General features: G+C 43.8%; 4 protein-coding genes across 5 annotated transcripts; 1 reads left to right on the top strand and 3 right to left on the bottom strand.

Annotated features, from left to right (window-relative positions):
- Positions 1 to 1,886: 1,886 nt before the first annotated feature.
- Positions 1,887 to 2,534, bottom strand: cldnk (claudin k; the record flags this gene model as incomplete). Its single annotated transcript, XM_084372192.1, has 1 exon — positions 1,887 to 2,534. One exon carries the CDS (start codon positions 2,532 to 2,534, stop codon positions 1,887 to 1,889), a length of 648 nt encoding a protein of 215 aa, XP_084228318.1.
- A 1-nt stretch (position 2,535) lies between these two features.
- On the bottom strand, positions 2,536 to 6,312 carry btr02 (bloodthirsty-related gene family, member 2; the record flags this gene model as incomplete). Its single annotated transcript, XM_084370644.1, has 7 exons — positions 2,536 to 2,737; positions 3,704 to 4,984; positions 5,197 to 5,223; positions 5,317 to 5,464; positions 5,551 to 5,799; positions 5,878 to 5,955; positions 6,043 to 6,312. The coding sequence occupies 6 exons, from the start codon at positions 6,310 to 6,312 to the stop codon at positions 4,440 to 4,442; spliced, it is 1,317 nt and encodes a 438-aa protein (XP_084226770.1). The 3' UTR covers positions 2,536 to 2,737; positions 3,704 to 4,439.
- Positions 6,313 to 8,240: 1,928 nt separating this feature from the next.
- Positions 8,241 to 12,482, bottom strand: LOC311267541 (GTPase IMAP family member 9). 2 transcript variants are annotated; one of them, XM_084370651.1, is made up of 2 exons: positions 12,227 to 12,482; positions 8,241 to 9,994 (listed from the first exon to the last, which is right to left on the bottom strand). In XM_084370651.1, exon 2 carries the CDS (start codon positions 9,969 to 9,971, stop codon positions 8,970 to 8,972), a length of 1,002 nt encoding a protein of 333 aa, XP_084226777.1. In that variant the 5' UTR covers positions 9,972 to 9,994; positions 12,227 to 12,482; the 3' UTR covers positions 8,241 to 8,969. The 2 variants fall into 2 exon arrangements, with proteins under 2 accessions (XP_084226777.1, XP_084226776.1); XM_084370650.1 differs by lacking the exon at positions 12,227 to 12,482 and adding an exon at positions 10,764 to 10,863.
- Positions 12,309 to 16,625, top strand: rsad1 (radical S-adenosyl methionine domain containing 1). The gene is made up of 10 exons (XM_084370642.1): positions 12,309 to 12,341; positions 12,478 to 12,717; positions 12,866 to 12,999; positions 13,136 to 13,340; positions 13,926 to 14,291; positions 14,964 to 15,027; positions 15,112 to 15,259; positions 15,502 to 15,556; positions 15,673 to 15,776; positions 16,220 to 16,625. The coding sequence occupies exons 2-10, from the start codon at positions 12,574 to 12,576 to the stop codon at positions 16,365 to 16,367; spliced, it is 1,368 nt and encodes a 455-aa protein (XP_084226768.1). The 5' UTR covers positions 12,309 to 12,341; positions 12,478 to 12,573; the 3' UTR covers positions 16,368 to 16,625.
- The last annotated feature ends 1,710 nt before the right edge of the window (positions 16,626 to 18,335 follow it).

The following is an 18,335-nucleotide window of genomic DNA, read 5'->3' on the forward strand; positions in this document are numbered from 1 at the left end:
CAGCAATATATATTAATGGGCTACTCTGCATAATGAGTACTTTTACTTTTGATACTTTTAATACAGTTTGATGTTTTAATACCATTCATAGTGTTATTTTTACACTATGGTGATGTGTGGTACTTGTGGTACTTTAAGTCAAATAAAAAGTACTTTATCCACTAGTTAAGGAGCAGATTCAGATTATATAAATCTATAATGACCATTTACATATATATTGATGTATTGTTATACAGTAAATTGAAAGATATATAGACAAAATGAGCCCAATCTTGATCACACGGTAACTTAACTCTCTGGTTTTTCTTGACCTCCACTGGTTTTTATTTCCACACCTTGCTGCAGTGATGTACAGTTGTACTCCAGGACACTGTGACACCACTGTTAGGTGTGGTTACAGGTGTAACCAAGCACACCTCCGTCCACACCCAGTCAGTGTCACCAGAGCTGAAACAGGCTTTCAACCAGAGAGGCCAGCAGGACGCTGTCATGTAGCTTCTTTTTAATAATCTGCTGTTATGTTGGACCCTTTAATAATTCAAGACTTTAACTTTTAAGATCGTGTCTGGTTGTGTAGTTGAACCTGTGAATGATTTCACCACTTAGTCATTAGTACACCTTTAATCTGTATTCTTCATTGTTACCTTGAGAGCCACTTTGAGACACTGCGCTGATTATTTACAACATAAATAGTTCACTTGTGTCACTCTATGTTCTTCCTGTTACAGTTGTACAGTAAAAAAAAGCCTTACTGTACTCACAGCATTGTTACCAACATTGGTATAGGGCTACTTAGGTCATGTATGAGTCACTACCTGGCACTCGGGACACTGGTGCCCATTGTTGTTGTGGTGCTGTAATGCTCTATAAAGTGGCATTGTGCTGCTCCGTCCTCTGCTGCTACGGACAGAAAGAAAAACAAAACTGACGGATCGACACATCCCTTCACCACTGTGACCACATTAATGCTTATGAGCTAAATGCTTTTCACCTAGTTTAAAGACATTTAGCTTGGAAAATTCACTGACAACTTTGTTTTAATTTACTTCAGAGTAAAGGAGCACAGAATCTGAGGGATCCGAACAATGTCTCATGAATAAAGATTTTTTCCTCTGTGGCTTGTTACATCCCACATTACATGCTTACACACAGAGACACTGACAGATAAGGCTGGCAGCGCACATTCAGAGAGCTGATCTGTTTTATTTTTTCATGTAATTATCAGTTTGGACATCCAACACAGCTGATGGGATGGAAAATCTAGTCAGCGTAGGACGTTGTGAGAGATCCTACTTGTTGCTAGTTGAAGGAAATCCAGGATTTTTAGGTTGTAAATAGAAAGATGATGTATTTGTCTTTGTCCCTGGTACCGGTTAGCCGAGACACAGCAGAGGAGATGGAAGATACGAGATGGTAGACCACAAACACACACACACACAAACACACACTCTTCACAACAATATGGCACCACACGCAAATGTACACACAACCCCATTGTTCTATTGTTCTTCTCCACTCGGCAGAGGCCATAGTAGTGTTTACATAAATGAGCAAAACAAAGATTTTCATTTGAAATCTACTGTACACAAACGTGAACACACACCACGTCCCTCAGAAGAGGGTTTTGGATTTGGACGACACTTTATTGTATTTGACACTGACAGACAGAGGAAACAGGTTATTGAAGGAGATCAGGTATGAAATAATGAAATGAGTTCAGTTTTCCCCAAACAGCCTCCTGCGGCTTTTCAGAGGAAAAAAGCAAACTGAAATAACATTAAATATAAAATAATTACAAGAAGCAAAAATCAAAAGGAGAGGACTCGGGTTTGTCATCGTCGGGGGTGTATTTGTGGGACTAGAAGGCTTTCAGACATTTTGGAAACTTAAACATAACCTTTGACTTGTGTGGCGGGTGCCCTGCGAGGACTGCTCTCTCCACTGCTGAAGGTGGGAGAGCCGGGCATGCCCGGGGGACTCGACCCAGCGTAGAGCAGCGATCCCCCGATGAGCAGCAAGGCTGATGCCCCCCAGCCGATGTACAGGGCCGGGCCGAGCTCACGCTTGTGTGGGGCCGCCACATGTGGATCGTAGAAATCCCTGATGATGGAGTGGGCAGTCCAGCAGATGGGCACAAGGTAGAGGAACCCTGCGATGGCAAAAAGGGCGCCGGATATGCGAGCGATGCGGGCCTTCACGCTGTTCACGCCGATGCACTTGGTGCACTTGACTCCGAGGACACCCAGAGCCAGAGCCATGCCACAGATCAGGATGGAGAGCACGGTGAGGCCTCGGGCAGCCTGCATGTCACTGGGCAGAGCCAGCAAGCTGTCGTACACCTTACACTGGATCTGACCCGTGCTCTGCACGATGCAATTCATCCAAAGACCTTCCCAGATGATCTGAGCCGTCACGATGTTGTTACCGATGAAGGCAGTGACTCGCCACAGGGGGATGATACAGACTATCGCCCCGCTCACCCAGCCCACTATGGACATGATCAGGCCCAGCAACTGCATACCCGTGGTTGCCATGGTGACAGGTGTTGTTTGACTCAGATGGATTTGTCTTGGTTTTTATTTCAGTCTCTGTTTGTTGCAGAGGGCCCACTTATAGTCCCACAGAGAAATGTGACCGTCTACAGTACTGGAAGTATTGTTCTCCACTCTACTGGATCTTCAGTCTGTGGGTGATGATGCCGTCGAGTTCAGCTCGGCTCAGACAAGAACAGGTGATCCTGAAATACAGAACACGACCAATTTAAATGTTATTCATCGTACGAGTAGAGCAGCGACAATCACAGATACAGAAACATTGTCTTACTACGTACAGCGTTGAGCATAAGTCCTGATGAAAAGACTAATGGAGAATATTTATCATAAATATTTGGGATCGGGCCGGGAGGCCCATGTTTAGTGGATTCCAGTGAGAAGCGCAGAGAATAGCCGTCTTTGACACAGCTGTGGGTGTCGAGCTACGCCTTGCCGGGTGAGTGGATTATCTCAGAAAAACATGAGGAGATTCTGAACACAAGCATCTTTCATGAAGGCTTGTAGAGTGGGCCAGGAGGACCTATGTCATCTATTATCACAGCTCTCAGTATCCACATATTAATACTTCTGTGAATCACAGACTCTCCCTGAACAGCTGATCCAGGGGTTCCTCCAGAGGGTTTACCTTTTAGTCAAACATGTAGCCAGTCGACCCATCTGAGAGGATTATTATTATATTTGATGAGATGAGTCTGTTTTGTAAGTGGGCAGCTAACTATGCATCATATACACCCTGCAGCCACTCACTACTTTTATTTTACGTACTTTTCTTGTTGTACAGTTATACTATTTTTATGTTTTTATACTGACTGTGTGTACTGTTTAATCTTTAATCTGTGAAAGGGAACCAAAATAATCGTCTGACAGGTCGATATTCCCCCGGCGTTACAGAATATTGTGCCTGGATTTATAGAAATAAATAGTCGTCCCTGAAAGTCCCTGAAGGCCTCCGGACTCCAATTCAAGAATCTGTGTCTCATCATTTTGGTACAAATCATGATTCTGCCTGCTGCTTAATGAGACGAGAGCAATTTAAAGCACCTGCTTCTGACGCTGAGACGACTTTTATCACATTAAAATGATCACATTTCACACAAATGTGTCAGTTTTTCAAATAACTTTTCACTGATGATATTATTGAGGATATTTACCTCAGACGGATGCTCTCACTGCTCCCCTCAGTCCACAGGTTGCTCCTCTGCTCGCGTAGCTCAGCTGGGATGGAGCCTGGAGTCGACAACGTCGGGCCTGAGAATTCGGTTCGGTCCGCAGGACGGCTGGAGAACAGGTGGAGGCTCTATCTTCGCGGGTCAGGTCAACTGAAGCAGAGAGCGTCGATCAGGCTCGACACCCAGGACTGGACTGGAGATGGGGCTGCCCTCCGAGATGCCAGCGCGAGTCTGTGCGGCAGTGGGCAGAAGCATGCGCTTGTGTGCACGGCCGTGTCAGTGTGTGAATGAGTGAATGTGTTCGAGTGTGTCTCCCAGTGCCTGGTGTACGAGCACAATGCCCTGCTGTTTTCGCTGTGCCCTCCCTCCCTGCTCCTCGTCAACCTCTGTCCCAACCCTGCAGCCCCTTGCGTCCATCCAACTCAGCAACCTATTTTTCTTTTTTCTTCTTCTCCAGCTCACTTGTTCATTTATGAGAGCCTTCTCTTTTCTTCTGCCCTCCTCTTTCCCTTTCAATCTGTTTATGGGTTTCATTGAAGTTGTTCGAGTGTAGGGAGTCAGTCCTTAGGCCACCTCTTGTTCACTGTTCTGACAGGGGAAAGTGTGGTTCATTGTAGTTTTTCATACGGATTTGTAACTAAATAAATATATTTGACACTAACGAAAAGGTGTTTATAGTGGAGATGTAGAAATTGTGTAGTAAATGACGATAAATGATTCAGATGCTGCAGAAACTGGAAGAGATGAGCAGGGGAGCAGCATTTTTGCCGCCATGCAGACGACCAGGACTGACGAATGGATTGAGCCTGTCAGTGAACGTGTCTGTGAAGGTGTAAATGTGGACTCCAGATTCTGCGCAGTAGAAGGACGCACGGCCCTCGGTGTAGTCCACAAACACGCCCACCCTCCTGGGCCTCTGCTCCAGAGCCAACAGCGTGACAGGAGAGGTGTTGGCAATGAACTGTCCTCCAGCCTTCAGGCTCAAAGTCCAGAAACCGTTTGCAGGGCAGACGGTAAACCTGCCCTTCCTGTTTATGGACTGTCTGACAACACCCAGGCTCCACTCGATCTTCTCCCCGACCTCCACCTCCCAGTAGCACCTCCCGCTGCTGAAGCTCTCCTTGCCCAGTACGTTCGCCACGCGGTCGAACCGCTTCGGGTGATCTGGGACCTCCTGGAGCTTGTCCGTGTGTCTCACCTGTTTTCTGTCATCTGAGACGGACAGGTAGGGGTGGGCTGTCTTAGCGCTCAGGTTGACATCCACTAAGAGAGAGGGAGGAGAAAGGATCAAGAGTGGGTCGAACAGCGGGGAGATCATTAGATCATTAGATCACTGGATACTTTTTGGGCGAGAGACCACTGTTAGAGACAGTGTTTCAACCTTAGTGAGCGTGAAACCACTGGATGTTTTTATTAACATTCACCAGACCAAAAGTGAAAAAGCAAATCAAAAGAAAACGATGATAAAACCTTACCTGTGTACTTCTCGATCCTCTTTAGTTCTGTCAAAGAGTCACAGGGAGAAGAAACGTGACTGTCCCTGAATTTCTTGTCGAATGCTGATTTAAAACATTTTAAAAAGATGCTTTACTCACCAGACTTGGAGAGCCTGTTGACTTCCACCTTTATCTTTTCCATCATGTCTGACAGCGCTCGCCTGGCGACCCCGACACAGGGGTCGGTTTCTACGGTGATCTTGGACCAGTCCTTCATCTCAGAGGGACACATCGTGGAGACAATGCTCTGCGTGACATAAAGACATTTTACTGATGGTAGCCAGTCAGCGCCATCATCGTTATATTACCTGCAGTAGAAATAAAGGTGCTTACCACGGTGACTTGCTTCATTTCGTCACTCTGATCACTGTTCACATGAATCTGAGGATCAGACTCAGTCGTCTCCTTCCTCAGCGCCTGGATCTCCTGTTCCAGCTCCTCCATCAGTGTCTCCACTCTCCTCTCCTCCTCTCTCTGTCTCTCCTCTATCGCTGCAACAACCGCTTTGTGACTCTTCTCCATGGCGTTTACGAGGGTGGAGAAAACCTTCTGGCTCTCTCGCACCTCCCTGAGGTAGGAGCTCTGTTTGGACATCGTCACGTGTCATCATTCGACCCTAAAGACGCAAAGATCTTAACGATATGTAAAAGTTTTACTCACCTTTTGGAGCTCAAGGGAATATTTCAACCTTTCTTTCTTCTGCAGCCTTTCCTGAATCATTTGTTCGACATCTATAATCTGCAACGGAGACACAAGCATACAGAAAAATGTAAAATGTATTGTCAGATCAGAACGCCTATGATGAGATAAGAGATGATAAAGTACCATTTCTTCATCAGGTGGTTTCTGCGGTCGAGTCTTCCTGTAGTTGTCTGAAACGTCTGCCAGGATACGGTTGACACTGAGGTCAGGCCTGTCAGAAAACACTCTCTTACAGTGGGGGCAGTATTTGGACTGGTGTCGTCCCCAGTAGCGGCAGAGACAGGACAAGCAGAAGCTGTGTCCACACGGTATGGTCACCGGGCTGGTGAAGATGTCTCTACACAGAGAGCACAAGAAGTGCTTCTCTGGGAGGAGGCTGATCGTGGAGGCCATACTCTGAGAACAACAATGTCGACAAAGTATGTTTTTATTTCATTCAAAGACGAAGCTTTTACTTGGTGACAGACGGAAAGAAAACTTGATTTGAGATGTGCCCATTAGAAATCATTTGACAAACAAAAGGAGGACATCTTTGTATTTTATGCAACGAGTTTCTAAAGTGGATTCCTGTTTTTTTTAGGAAATTCGGTCGGAGCTTTAATTTCAGTAAAGCTCCGACCTCATTCCTCTATAACGGATTTAAATTGTATGTGTCCAGCTATATCTTCAATTACAAAGGCCTTTATTCATTCTAGCAGCTGGCTAGGCTAGCTGACAAGCTAACCTGGCTAGTTAAAAACACCTACATGATCATCTAAATTATCAAAAATGATAAAAACTGTAAACTATTCACAATATACACAAATCAAACTGTGAAAAGTATGGCAACATTTACAGATAAAGAAAAAAAGCACTGAGATAACTAGTTGAACTGATGACTGATGTATTTATTATTATTATTATTATTATTATTATTATTATTATTATTATTATTATTATTGTATTTGAGTAAATAGCATTTTCTTGTTGGCGCTGGTCAGGATGGAGCTCGTTTCATCTTCTTTAAATATAGTTTAGTAGTTTAGTCCAGTCGTCACAACCTTTGACTGACTAATTGGAGGAGATGGTTAATTAGTTTATTAGTTTATCACCATCAGCTAACGCCATGACATCAGAGCACGATGATTAATGTAGTGATTTTAGAGGAAACTGCCAACAACTCCTACTGTTGGTAACTTCACAAGGGTCATCAGTCGTTTTTAATCTGGGAATTAAAGCCAAATGGTTGTAAACCACGTGTTTTATCTTTAACAACACGTAGTATTTTATAATTGAGGCAGTTTTTTTAATCTATATTTGCCTCTGAAATGTAGAAGAGAACGATAAAATGTAAAATTCTTAAGGAAAGTTCAAATCCAAGTACAGCACATGTGTCTTATCGAGCTACAAGTTCTCAGTTGTTGAGTTGTTTTTTCTTATTGTTTCATAAAATCAAATGAAATATTTAAAACTGAAACTGCCTCGGACCAGTTAAAGCTTTACACTGGGTGTGGGACCACACACATATTTGAAGGTCAGCCGTGCTGCGTTCAGGATCTCAGGAACGTCATGTTCTTCAGAGGTAGAAACATTCCTCTCATATTATGTAATGATACACAAAGGAGCGGATATGCACATATATCTTTAATCCCCTGTAGCAGCATTCATTTCAAACAGTGAAGCCCAGCCCCTCGGGGTTATTTCACACTCTTCACTGTCATTGTCACAGACGTTTGCCTTAAAAAGAGTTTCTTTGTGATCGAGGACAGATAATGCTGAGGACAGAGGCGGCCATGTAGACGATGTGATGTGAAGTATGCAGTCAAACAGGTAGCAGCCAAACAATTAGTTACATCACCCGGCAGCTGAAGCACAATACAAGCCAACACATAACAGCAGCTACTGAAGCCCTGATGTTAGTTTTCATGTGATTCCTGAGTTTTATCTTTCTGACAGTCACGTAGGAAACACACTCAGGTTATATCACAGGATCATAAATGATTCACAGGTCTGATTTCTGTCTATAAGCAGCTTTTTGAACGGTGAAACAGAAGGTAACTGAGCCCAGCGTGGTCTTACCTGTTGGAGGATCTTGTCCAGAAAACCAAAGCAGTCGGTCGGCACAGCTTCTGTTCACAGTTTCAGGTGTTAATACATAGATACTGCAGTCGGTGTACACTCAACAGGTGCACTTACTGTAGGTGAGTGTGTGTTATCTAGGAAAGAGGCAGTGCTTCACACAAAGGCACTCTCAGTCCAGACTCCACCCTGAATGTTATCTGAGCTACACTTTAACTAAACCTACAGCAAGACACCAGGAAGTGTAGGACAAGTGTGTTTATTCAAAAGATTTACAGTTCAAACCGGCCATGAGATTTATGAACATCCTGTGACACGACAGCATCAAAGTAGAGAACAAGTCAAGTTTGTGTTTCAGCACATTGAATGTAGAAAATATGAACAGATTCTCAGACTGTGTGAAGCCAGTAGACAATATTCACAGGACATTTTCTTCTTACGTCACGCTCGGGGTGGGAAGCTCAAATGCTGTTAAAGAGGGTTTAATGTCGTACTGCTGTGCTCCTGGTTGCAATTAAGTCATATAAACATAATGCATCTGACCAATCATTGTCTTTTCACAGCCTCCTGGTTGATCAGCAGCTGACAAGACAACAGATAGTGACATCCAGAGGAACATCAGGCCGCATGTCAACACAAAACTACATATTTTTTGACAAGACAATGAAAAATACCAGTTGAGTTAGTTGGAAAGATGATGAGACAATTTCCAGCCATGTTAGTGGAAAGAAAACCAAATATTTTGACGAAACATTGGGACACTTTCCAGCCATGTTTGTGGCGACAGAACCAGGTAAACGTGATCGTTTCCTAACCCTAACCGGGTGATTTTTGTGCCTACACCTAACCAAACTAGCACAAATGACCTGAACCTAAAGAGATGTGAAGTTTCAACATATCTGTGGTTTGCAGAAATGTACGTCGCCAACATTTATTTTGGTAGTCAGCTTGTTGTATTCCTGAAAAACAGGTCACGGGTCAATACGTCGCTGTCACTGACGCGGACCTGCAAAGAAGCGATTGATGAAGATCGAGTTAAAGTTGAGTCTGGCTGGAGGAGCCACTCTGTCCTCCATGTGCTTTATCGCCACCTGGGCTGTTCCTCCTGCTGATCCACCTACAGCACCGCCTATGATCCCATACAGAACCATCCCACCTGGACCCTCTATAGCCCCAAACAGTGCACCCACGACAGCTCCCACAACAAACCCCGTCCCCAGTCCTCTGGCCAGGGAAGTCCTGACCCATCCATTGTCCATCTCCGCCTTGGCTCTGATCTCTGCTCCGACGCTGGTGGTGTAGGCGTCCTGCTGCTGATACAACTCCTCCGCTATGTACTGCTTCTCCATCTCAGTCCAGGCCTTCTTTATCTCTGCTGCCCTCTGCTTCCTCAGCCTCTTCTCCTCCTTCTTCACGCAGTCCTCGGCCTTCTGGAAAGTTCTGCTGGAGAAGAAGCCCCCTCCTAAGGAGGCTGTCATCCTCTCTATCTTCTGCAGCAGCTCTCGGTCCCGGCTGCGATCTCTCCAGTTCTTGCTGAAAACGTGGAAGCGCCCGCCGTACTTCTCGATCAGTTCTCTCAGGTGCCAGTCGGTCTTCTGCACCCTGTTTTCCAGCGTCGCTGCCTCCACGTTTCCTTCGTAGGCCAGGAGGATGATGCAGTGCCTCAGACAGTGTCTTCCAAAGCGTTCCCTCATCAGTTTCGGGGCTCTCATTTCATTCGGGGAGATGGTCTCCATGTCGAAGGCAATAAGGAAGGCGTGGGGACCAGGAATGCATAAGCACTTCTGCCTCCTCAGCTCCATCTTCCTCTTGGGCCGAGAAATATCCTTGTCGTAGATGTTCGGGCCGTTGATCACAGCCACTCGTCTGCCAGCCAGCTCTCCGGTGTTCTTCCTGCTGTCAGAGATGCTGCTGATGTCTTTAGAAAACACCTCCCTCCCCAGTATGGCATTTGTTAGGAGGAACTGAGTAGGTCCACTGCTGCCGACCACCATGAGCCTTAATTCTGTGGGAGATCCTGTGAAACAAGGAGGTGCAGTTGATTTTGAGAAAGAAAGCAACACCATGTAAATCTGAAGAGACAGAAGGAATTTCAATTAATCAATTTAAACAGGACAATACAAGTAAACACTTAATCTGATCCGTTCTCTCTGGTAGGAACACACTTTTTTTCCCTGCACATGTTTGCCTCAGGTGGGAGTAACAGTAAGTCACGTGAACACGGCATTGGTCGTCAGGTTTTATTCAAATTTTTTCTTAATATTTCAAATCATTTGGGGTTTTTTTCTGACAACGCACTTTTTGTATAAGAAAAAAAGTTATTTGCTTTTATTTTAATTAGCATTTTCTCTTGTAGCTTCACCAAGACTACAAGCACAACAGCACTGTGACTCTGCTAAATGCTAATGTTTGCATGCTAACGTGCTCACAGTGAAAATGTTAAGCAGGTATAGTTTAGCATGCCAACCTTAAAAGCACACAACTCAAAGTTCAGCTGAGGCTGATGGGACGGCCACTAGTTTTGCAGCTTTTCGGTGAGGAGTTCAGTGATGACTGAATAGATTATGTTACATGGACATTTTACTCAAAGACACAAATATTAAGATCATGATGGTGATAAAGAGAATTAACGAGGTCAGCAGGGTTTACAAATCAGTTATCATCTGTGCACCCTGTGGTGGTGCACTGACAAAACAATTGATCCAGAGTAAAAGTACATTTAAAGCAGTTGTTTCTATGTCATGTCTTCATATACTGTAGATACAGTGTGAAATCAGCGCTCTTACCTTTCTTCCTCTTCTCCATCAGGCAGATCTACAGCTCAGATTCCCTGTTTTGTTTCGGATGATCACAAACTTCTCCGGCTTCACCCTCAACTGAACTCATCACCATAACTGCTGTGTGTGTTCAATGACAACACATGGCCATCCCCTCTTCTCTCTCTATGTCTCACCCACCCGCTCGCTCTGACTGCTGATTAGATAATTGGTTAGCAGGTTTAATATTAAGTGGAAAATGTCCTCAGGGCTGGAAGCTGGCAGCGAGCACAGTCACATTTATTGACATTTACAGTGAAATACCTTAATTACTTCATAAACGACTGTGTTTTGTATGTTCATTTCTGTGTTCACACATAGAAACACATCATGTTATACAACAGTCACCATCACAACAACCTCTCCAGTCTTATTCAGTGCTGGTCAGAGGTTATTACATGAATATGACAACATTAACTGGAGTGTTGTTTGTCTGCTAACAGAGCCGAAATGGTTCTTACATCAAAACGAGAAAGAGGTTTAATGAACAGTGACCCTGAAGAGTAAATGCTTTAATAAACAAACAGTGATGTGTTTCAGTTCCTCTGTTTTAAAGGTGATGACCCGACAAGGTTATGTCACAGCCAGCTCACCAGACTGTTTATTTCCCCGTGATGCGGGAAATCAATAGCTCATTAAATTAGTTTGATCGTGTGTGGGTGGAGCACAAAATTATCATCCAAATACAGACTGATGTCTTCATGTGCTGTCACTGCAACAACAAATGACGGTGTTTACAAGGACCTGCCGATAATTTATCAGCCTGTAGTCTTCTCATTAAGCACCGAACAAAACAAATACTGTCCGCTTGGATTTATAATACAGTTGGTCCGACAAACATTAGGAGTTCAACACAGCAGCAGACACAAAAAAGCCAGAACTCTTATCACGGTCTTATCATACAGTGTACATTTGGTTATCTATGGTATTTAATTCTACTGTATAAGTGTTATTTGTTTAATCAAGTTAAAACCAAGTTTCATTTCTGTCAGGACAGAATATTTTTTTAAAATAAAGCATTTGTTTACTCAAAAAATATTTATTATTACTTATAAATTACTTTTGATACTTAAGTACACTTAATATTAGACTTTATTTTAACTCAGTATCTTTACTTTTATTCAACTATGACCTTTGGGTAAGTTTTCAACACTTATTTCCATTGTGGTCATTTGGGTCAGAAGTGTTTATTTAAATCATGGGAATTAATAAAGACGACAGTTTATGTTTATGCATTTAATGATACAAGTGTCTTCGTGAATTTAAGCCATTGACCATGATCCTGTGATGTTTACATCAGAAGTTATAAAGGATTATGTCATATCGTATATCCATTATTATTATTATTATTATTATTATTATTATTGATAAAGATATCTTATAAAATATAAAATTACACAAAGTGAACTGATGAAGAAAAGACCTTTACAGACTGGTGAAACAGCGCCCCTCTGCGGTCAAACCTGGCAACACACGCAACCGACGTCACATTTATGGATTTCCTGTTTCGCGTGACGTCACAGCAACCAGGAAGCGACCTACATCGATGTAAACAGACAGAAAAAGGCCTTATTATTGACTTTTTACTTTATTATTTCGCCTTCATACACTCATGCTTTGCATTAATGTGTAGGTATGTTGCCATGGAAACAATGACACGGTTTATTTTATGTTTATAACGCAGTCGGGCGCGCGTGGCTGCTCTGACGGGACCGTGTGTCCCAGTGAAGGTCGGTCCAGGACTCAGACTCGCAGTTAAAACCTGTCACAGCGTCGAGAGATGATCACACACACGCTGCACGCGCTCAGACGGGCCCTGTCTCCCGGCCTGCACCGCTTCTCTCACGTTTCCGGCGCAGGACTGATCGAAGATGGACCATCTGACTCTGCTCAGCTCACCGAGCACGCGTCCCTCTACGTGCACGTGAGCAGGCTTTGGTCAATTGTACTGATTGGGATATGTCCATGCAGAGATGGACGCGTGCACACTGTTAGATGCAAATGCTGTGTCATGCACAAATTCTGTCAAAGTGACCTTCCTCCTCCTCCTCCTCCTCCTCCTCCTCCTCTAGTGGCCCTACTGTCTCAGAAGATGCTCCTACTGCAACTTCAACAAGTACATATCCAGAGAGGACAATGACGTCATCATGACTGAGTGCCTCCAGAGGGAGACGGACACCCTGCTGCAGCTCAGTCAGGTGTCCTGGTAGGCTGATCTGTTCAAACCTCCTACATGAAGTCCTCCGTCCTCTCACCCACCTTCACTTCTGACTTCTCCACACAGTGTAATCCAAGTCTGTGTCTTTAAATCATCGCTTTAAACTTTCTTACTATTATTACAGTGTTACATCAGTGTTTTTCGGTGGAGGGACTCCGAGCCTGGCTCACCCTTCGACCATCGTTGCCGTCCTGGAGACTGTTGCCAGGCGGGCGAGTCTCTCGGATGAGGCCGAGGTCACGCTGGAGGTCAACCCCACTCCTGTGGGAAAGTCCAGGTTAGAGGAGTTCTGCCGTGCCGGGGTGAACCGTTTCTCCATCGGGGTCCAGGTGAATGTAAAATCTACTCAACTGTTGATAAATGTAGTGTTTTTTTAACTTTCATTTTTGGATAATTTCGCTGTATTAATGCATATTACAGACAGACAGCTCCAACTGTTGCACATATTATGAACCATTAAAACCCATTACACTATTTTTTTTTTCACCCAACTGTCATTACAGCATGAAATCATTCATCCCGTGTTATCAGACTTTCATTCTGTGGTCCTGGATGAGTTTTTGTCATTTTCTACTTGTATTTTTGGCTCATAGGCCAAATACATGCTATTTCCCTTGTGTCCTATTGGGGGCTTTGCCTCATAATAAAACTTAACCCTCATGTAACTGATAAAAGACCACATTTAGTGCCCAAAACTGCCATAAAAATACCATAAATTAAATTAAAAACAGGTGCATCCTGTAAACAAACTGGTATTTAAAGGGTTAAAATCCTGAAAATGAATGAATATTTGGTATTTATTATCAGGACTGATGATGGTTGAAAAATGAAACCTAGTGAAAGTTTAAATTGATATAAATATATCATATTTTATGGCAGATTTTGACATGTAATTTTTTTCTTTCATCCTTCAGTCTTTGCTGGACGAGGACTTAAAGCTCCTGGGCAGAGACCACAGCTCCCATCAGGCGCTGCAGACCATCGAAGAGGCCAGGAGGCTGTGCCCCGGGAGGGTGTCGGTGGACGTGATGTTCGGACGTCCCAAACAGAGCGTTGAATCCTGGGAGAACGAGCTGTCCGAGCTGCTGAAGGTGTGCGACGACCACGTGTCTCTGTACCAGCTGACGCTGGAGCGAGGCACGCAGCTGTTCAAACAGGTTCAGGGAGGAGAAGTGACCGTGCCGGCTGAAGACGTGACAGCAGAGATGTACCAGTGTGTCAGGAGGACGCTCCACCAGAACCACTTCCTGCAGTACGAGGTGTCCAACTTTGCAAGACATGTGAGTCTTTTTTCTTCAGGAGCCACTTTTCTATCATTGAGTTAACTGACGACACCTGATTAAATTACATATTTTAGTAACTTTTTATTCAAATCTCTGTCTTTTTATTTGTATATTTAAAACTTTTAACAATCGAACATACTTCATAGGTTTCTCTTATGACCCGGTAAGTATTTTGCTGCTAATCTCTGTGGATGTTCCCTTGTCGATGCTCCTGAAGTTCACAAATCTCTCGCTATTTAAAGATATTCGCTACTTGCGCAGCAGTAAATCTCTCAGTTACTGTTGTTGGGTGTACAGGAAGCTGCTGGGCCTCGTCTCTAATAAATAAATGATGTGGTATTGGATCAGCGCATCGACTCGTGTACTCACTGATACCTGATCCAGCATTTTTTAAGAGAATCATTTCCGACGCTGGTTTTGTTTTCGGAACAAGCAAATTACAGAGCGACCGTTTCGAGAGAGATTGCAAAAAGATTGTTTCAGCTGTTTGTGATTCTGCGACATCTGACCGTTACTCAGCTTTCCTGTTGTTTGTTTTCGATGAAATGTCTTCACAAACAGTCCATCAACGAGGCAGATGTCTGCTCTGTTTGGCCCCGTATGGCCTTCATGACACTTCAGTTAGAAAACAGTCACGACGACACAATAATGCTCCTCTTTGTTTTGCAGAACGCGGTGAGTCATCACAATATGAGCTACTGGAGGGGACGACAGTACATCGGCGTCGGCCCAGGTGACCTATTATCTAGATTGCGAGCGGTGATTGATGAATTATAACATATTGCGGAGAGAAGCTGAACATTTCTATGTGTGGCAGGAGCACATGGTCGGTTTGTCCCTCTGGGGGAGGGAGGTGTCGCTCGGGAGGCCAGGACCCAGACTCTGGAGCCTGACGTGTGGATCCGTGAAGTCCAGCAGAGGGGACATGGGACACGGAGGCGGATTCGGCTCGGCCATCTTGAACTGTGAGAGGCTGCACTCACAGGGTTGATAATGAGTGTAAATATAGAGATGACACAAGGGGGCAGCTGCCTTTACCACATTTTCTGAGCCCATGTGAGATGTATCAGTGAGAAACACAGTGTTAGAGGTCGCTGCTCGTTCTTTCAGACATTCTGTCCTTGTGAATCTATTATTAACTCGCTCCATCACGTCCTTGTCAGCATCAAACTCTCAGAATTGTGTAATAAAAGATGTTTGTCGGCAGATTGGAGGAGGTGTTGGTGATGGGGATGAGAATGACCGAGGGCATTAATCACAAGGTGAGCGCTTTGTACCCACCATAATGGAAAACATTCTGCTCAGCACACTTGTGTAATCTTCAGGTGATGCTCAGTAGAAATGAGATAACGTTTGTTTGTGGGTGTGTATTCTGCAGCACTGGCAGATGTTCAGCCCTCAGCTGGGCCTCCGCGAAGTGTTCGGTACGTCCAACGAGGTCCGAGAGTTTCTACAGAGCGGACGTCTCGTTCTGGATGACAGGTGACTCATGTGACGATCGTTTGACGGTGTCTGAATGCAGAAGTTTGACATTTTCACTGCCGAGAAAGAGATTATTCACGTGTCAGGAAACAAAAGGCAAAGATTCATGAACAACTGACTGCAGAAAGTTGACGTGGAGCACCAAAATAAGATGTGAACAATCATAAATACATCTCCTCTCTATGTATAGAGAACAATCGACAGAAAATGGGGGGAAAATGCCTGTTTTAACTTCACAGAGACCAAAGTGATGTTTTCAAATAGCTTGTTTCACCTGAACATTCAGTTATTGTTAAGAGAAGCATCAGATTCTCACATTAGAGAAGCAGGAACCAGGAAATGTTTGTTATTTTTGCTTCAAATATCGATTAATCTATCAGAATAATTGCAGATTAAGTTTCTTAATCTCTGGTCTGTTGTTTTTTTCTTCTTCTTATCATCAGAGGTCTGCGCTGCTCCTGGGATGGACTGGCCGTACTGGACAGCATGCTGCCGGCTCTACTGGTGGAGCTGGAGAGAGAAATCAGTCAGAGGCTCCAGAGGGACGAACAGACTGATGGACACATGAAGAAGAGCTCCAACCCACAATGACAGGAAGGTGAACGGAGATGATAACGTCAGAGGAAGTTTGTATGTGGCGAACAGGACGTTAAACACAAAGAGACCACAAACAGTCTCTTCTCTTGTCCCAGTCACAGGGACATGAAACAGACTCTGTATGACACTGTGAGAAGTGTCATCAGTCTGGTCTGGATGAGACATTAGATGTTAATATATTTTTAAAAGCCTCCAGGTGCCGTCATGTAATTACTGCTGAATCATTTCTCATTAAAGAGTCACTGCAGTTTTTCCTCCTGCTTCCTATTTCTACATAATGTAGTTTCTATGTGACTGAAAACTTTCAACCTTCAGCGACCAGGTTAGTTTGGATTGGAGATGCACGATGTGGATTTTTTCAGCTGATACAATGACCGATTATTATCTGACTCTCGTTTCCGATACCGATAATAGAAACCAACATTTTAATGCTTTTGTTCTGCTCACCTGAGTGCAAGAAAGGCTACGATGTCGTGAGCAAAGATGGGTTACTTGATATTTCATAGCTGTCATAAGATTTAATGGTTAAACTTGAAGACTTTTGTGTTTTGTTGTTCTTCTTCTCTGTGTTTATTGGCTGCTCACAAAACAACTTTAAAGGTGCATACCACCACTTCTGCACAACTCGTGTAGATGCTGCACAGTTCAGTCAACAAAAGCAGCTATAATTTACATTATCTGCCGATAACTGATAATGTATATTTTCCATTGCTGGGCCAATAATATATCGTGCATCCCTAGTTTGGATCCCAACTTGTTAAAATAAAACAAACTAACCGATTGAGGCACAACAGATCAGTGACTCCTGTGTTCAGCGGGGTAAAATGACTGTTTTTGTGAGTGGAGTCTGGTGACTTTGAACAGAGCGATTTAACACCTTTTCCTGGTTAAACGTAATTATTCTCTCCCAGTTTGCAGGAAATTGTTGTGAATGCCTTCTCAGTGTGTGTGTGTGTGTGTATTAAGAAAACATGGGGATTTTTCTGCTCTTGTACATGAAATGAATGTAACTCCATGTTTAAACAGACGCCATTTCAGCAAGACAAGCAGACAGCAGTTATTAAAATCTCAGACTTAATTAAATGTGACCCTCTGCAGTAGCTGTGTGACCTTTTCATTATCTCTCTTATTATTCTGATAAGAAGGTTCAACTTTATTTAATAGTTTCACATTTATAGAGAAAACAACTCTGGCAGCGCTTTGTTTTACACGTCTTAACTACTAATTATTTCTTATGATGCAGTGCTAATTACAGAGAAAATAGAGACAATACTCAGCTGAGACTTTTACTCATTAAACACCGTAATAATGCAACTTAACATGTATGAAGAATATATGTAGAAAAGTCTTGTCTCTCGAGGGACAGACGAGAGTTTCACACCAATTTTCCCTCCCTCACTGTCAGTATGTGGCAGTTTACTGTCATAAAGAGATTCACTGACTCATTCAACGACAGTGCAGGTAAACACACTCCACACACCAGAGTAATGGATCTCACAGGGCAGGTTGTGATAAACATTTGCACGTACGTCCTGTCTGCTGAGGACTGTTACGTCTGACTGACCGATGCCGTCAAATCAGAAATGCACATATGAATGAGGCATCGCTCTGGAGTATTTACTAGTGACAGAACAGGTGGTCCCTGTCTCATTATGGACAAACAGATGAATGAACCGATGGTCCGTTCAGATCGCTGCCCAATTCCCCGTCGTCATGGATACGGGAGGTGTGAAGTGTGAGCTCTAATTAACTGCCTTCGTTCTCTTCTCTCAGGATACAGTAATTCATTTGTTCGGTCTGCTTCTTTCACTGCGTGCGTTCACATAAGCACCGCACAGTGTTTCCCACACGCCTACACAGCTTTTACATTTAGGATTTTACTGATGTGGCCGCTGTGTGAACATTACCAGCATACACAACCCCCCCATTTATATTACAGCAGCGATCACGATGTACTCGTCA

The sequence above is a fragment of the Pagrus pagrus genome (assembly GCF_965226575.1).
Source record: "Pagrus pagrus genome assembly, chromosome: 13".
In the NCBI taxonomy this organism is placed as follows: Eukaryota; Metazoa; Chordata; class Actinopteri; order Spariformes; family Sparidae; genus Pagrus; species Pagrus pagrus.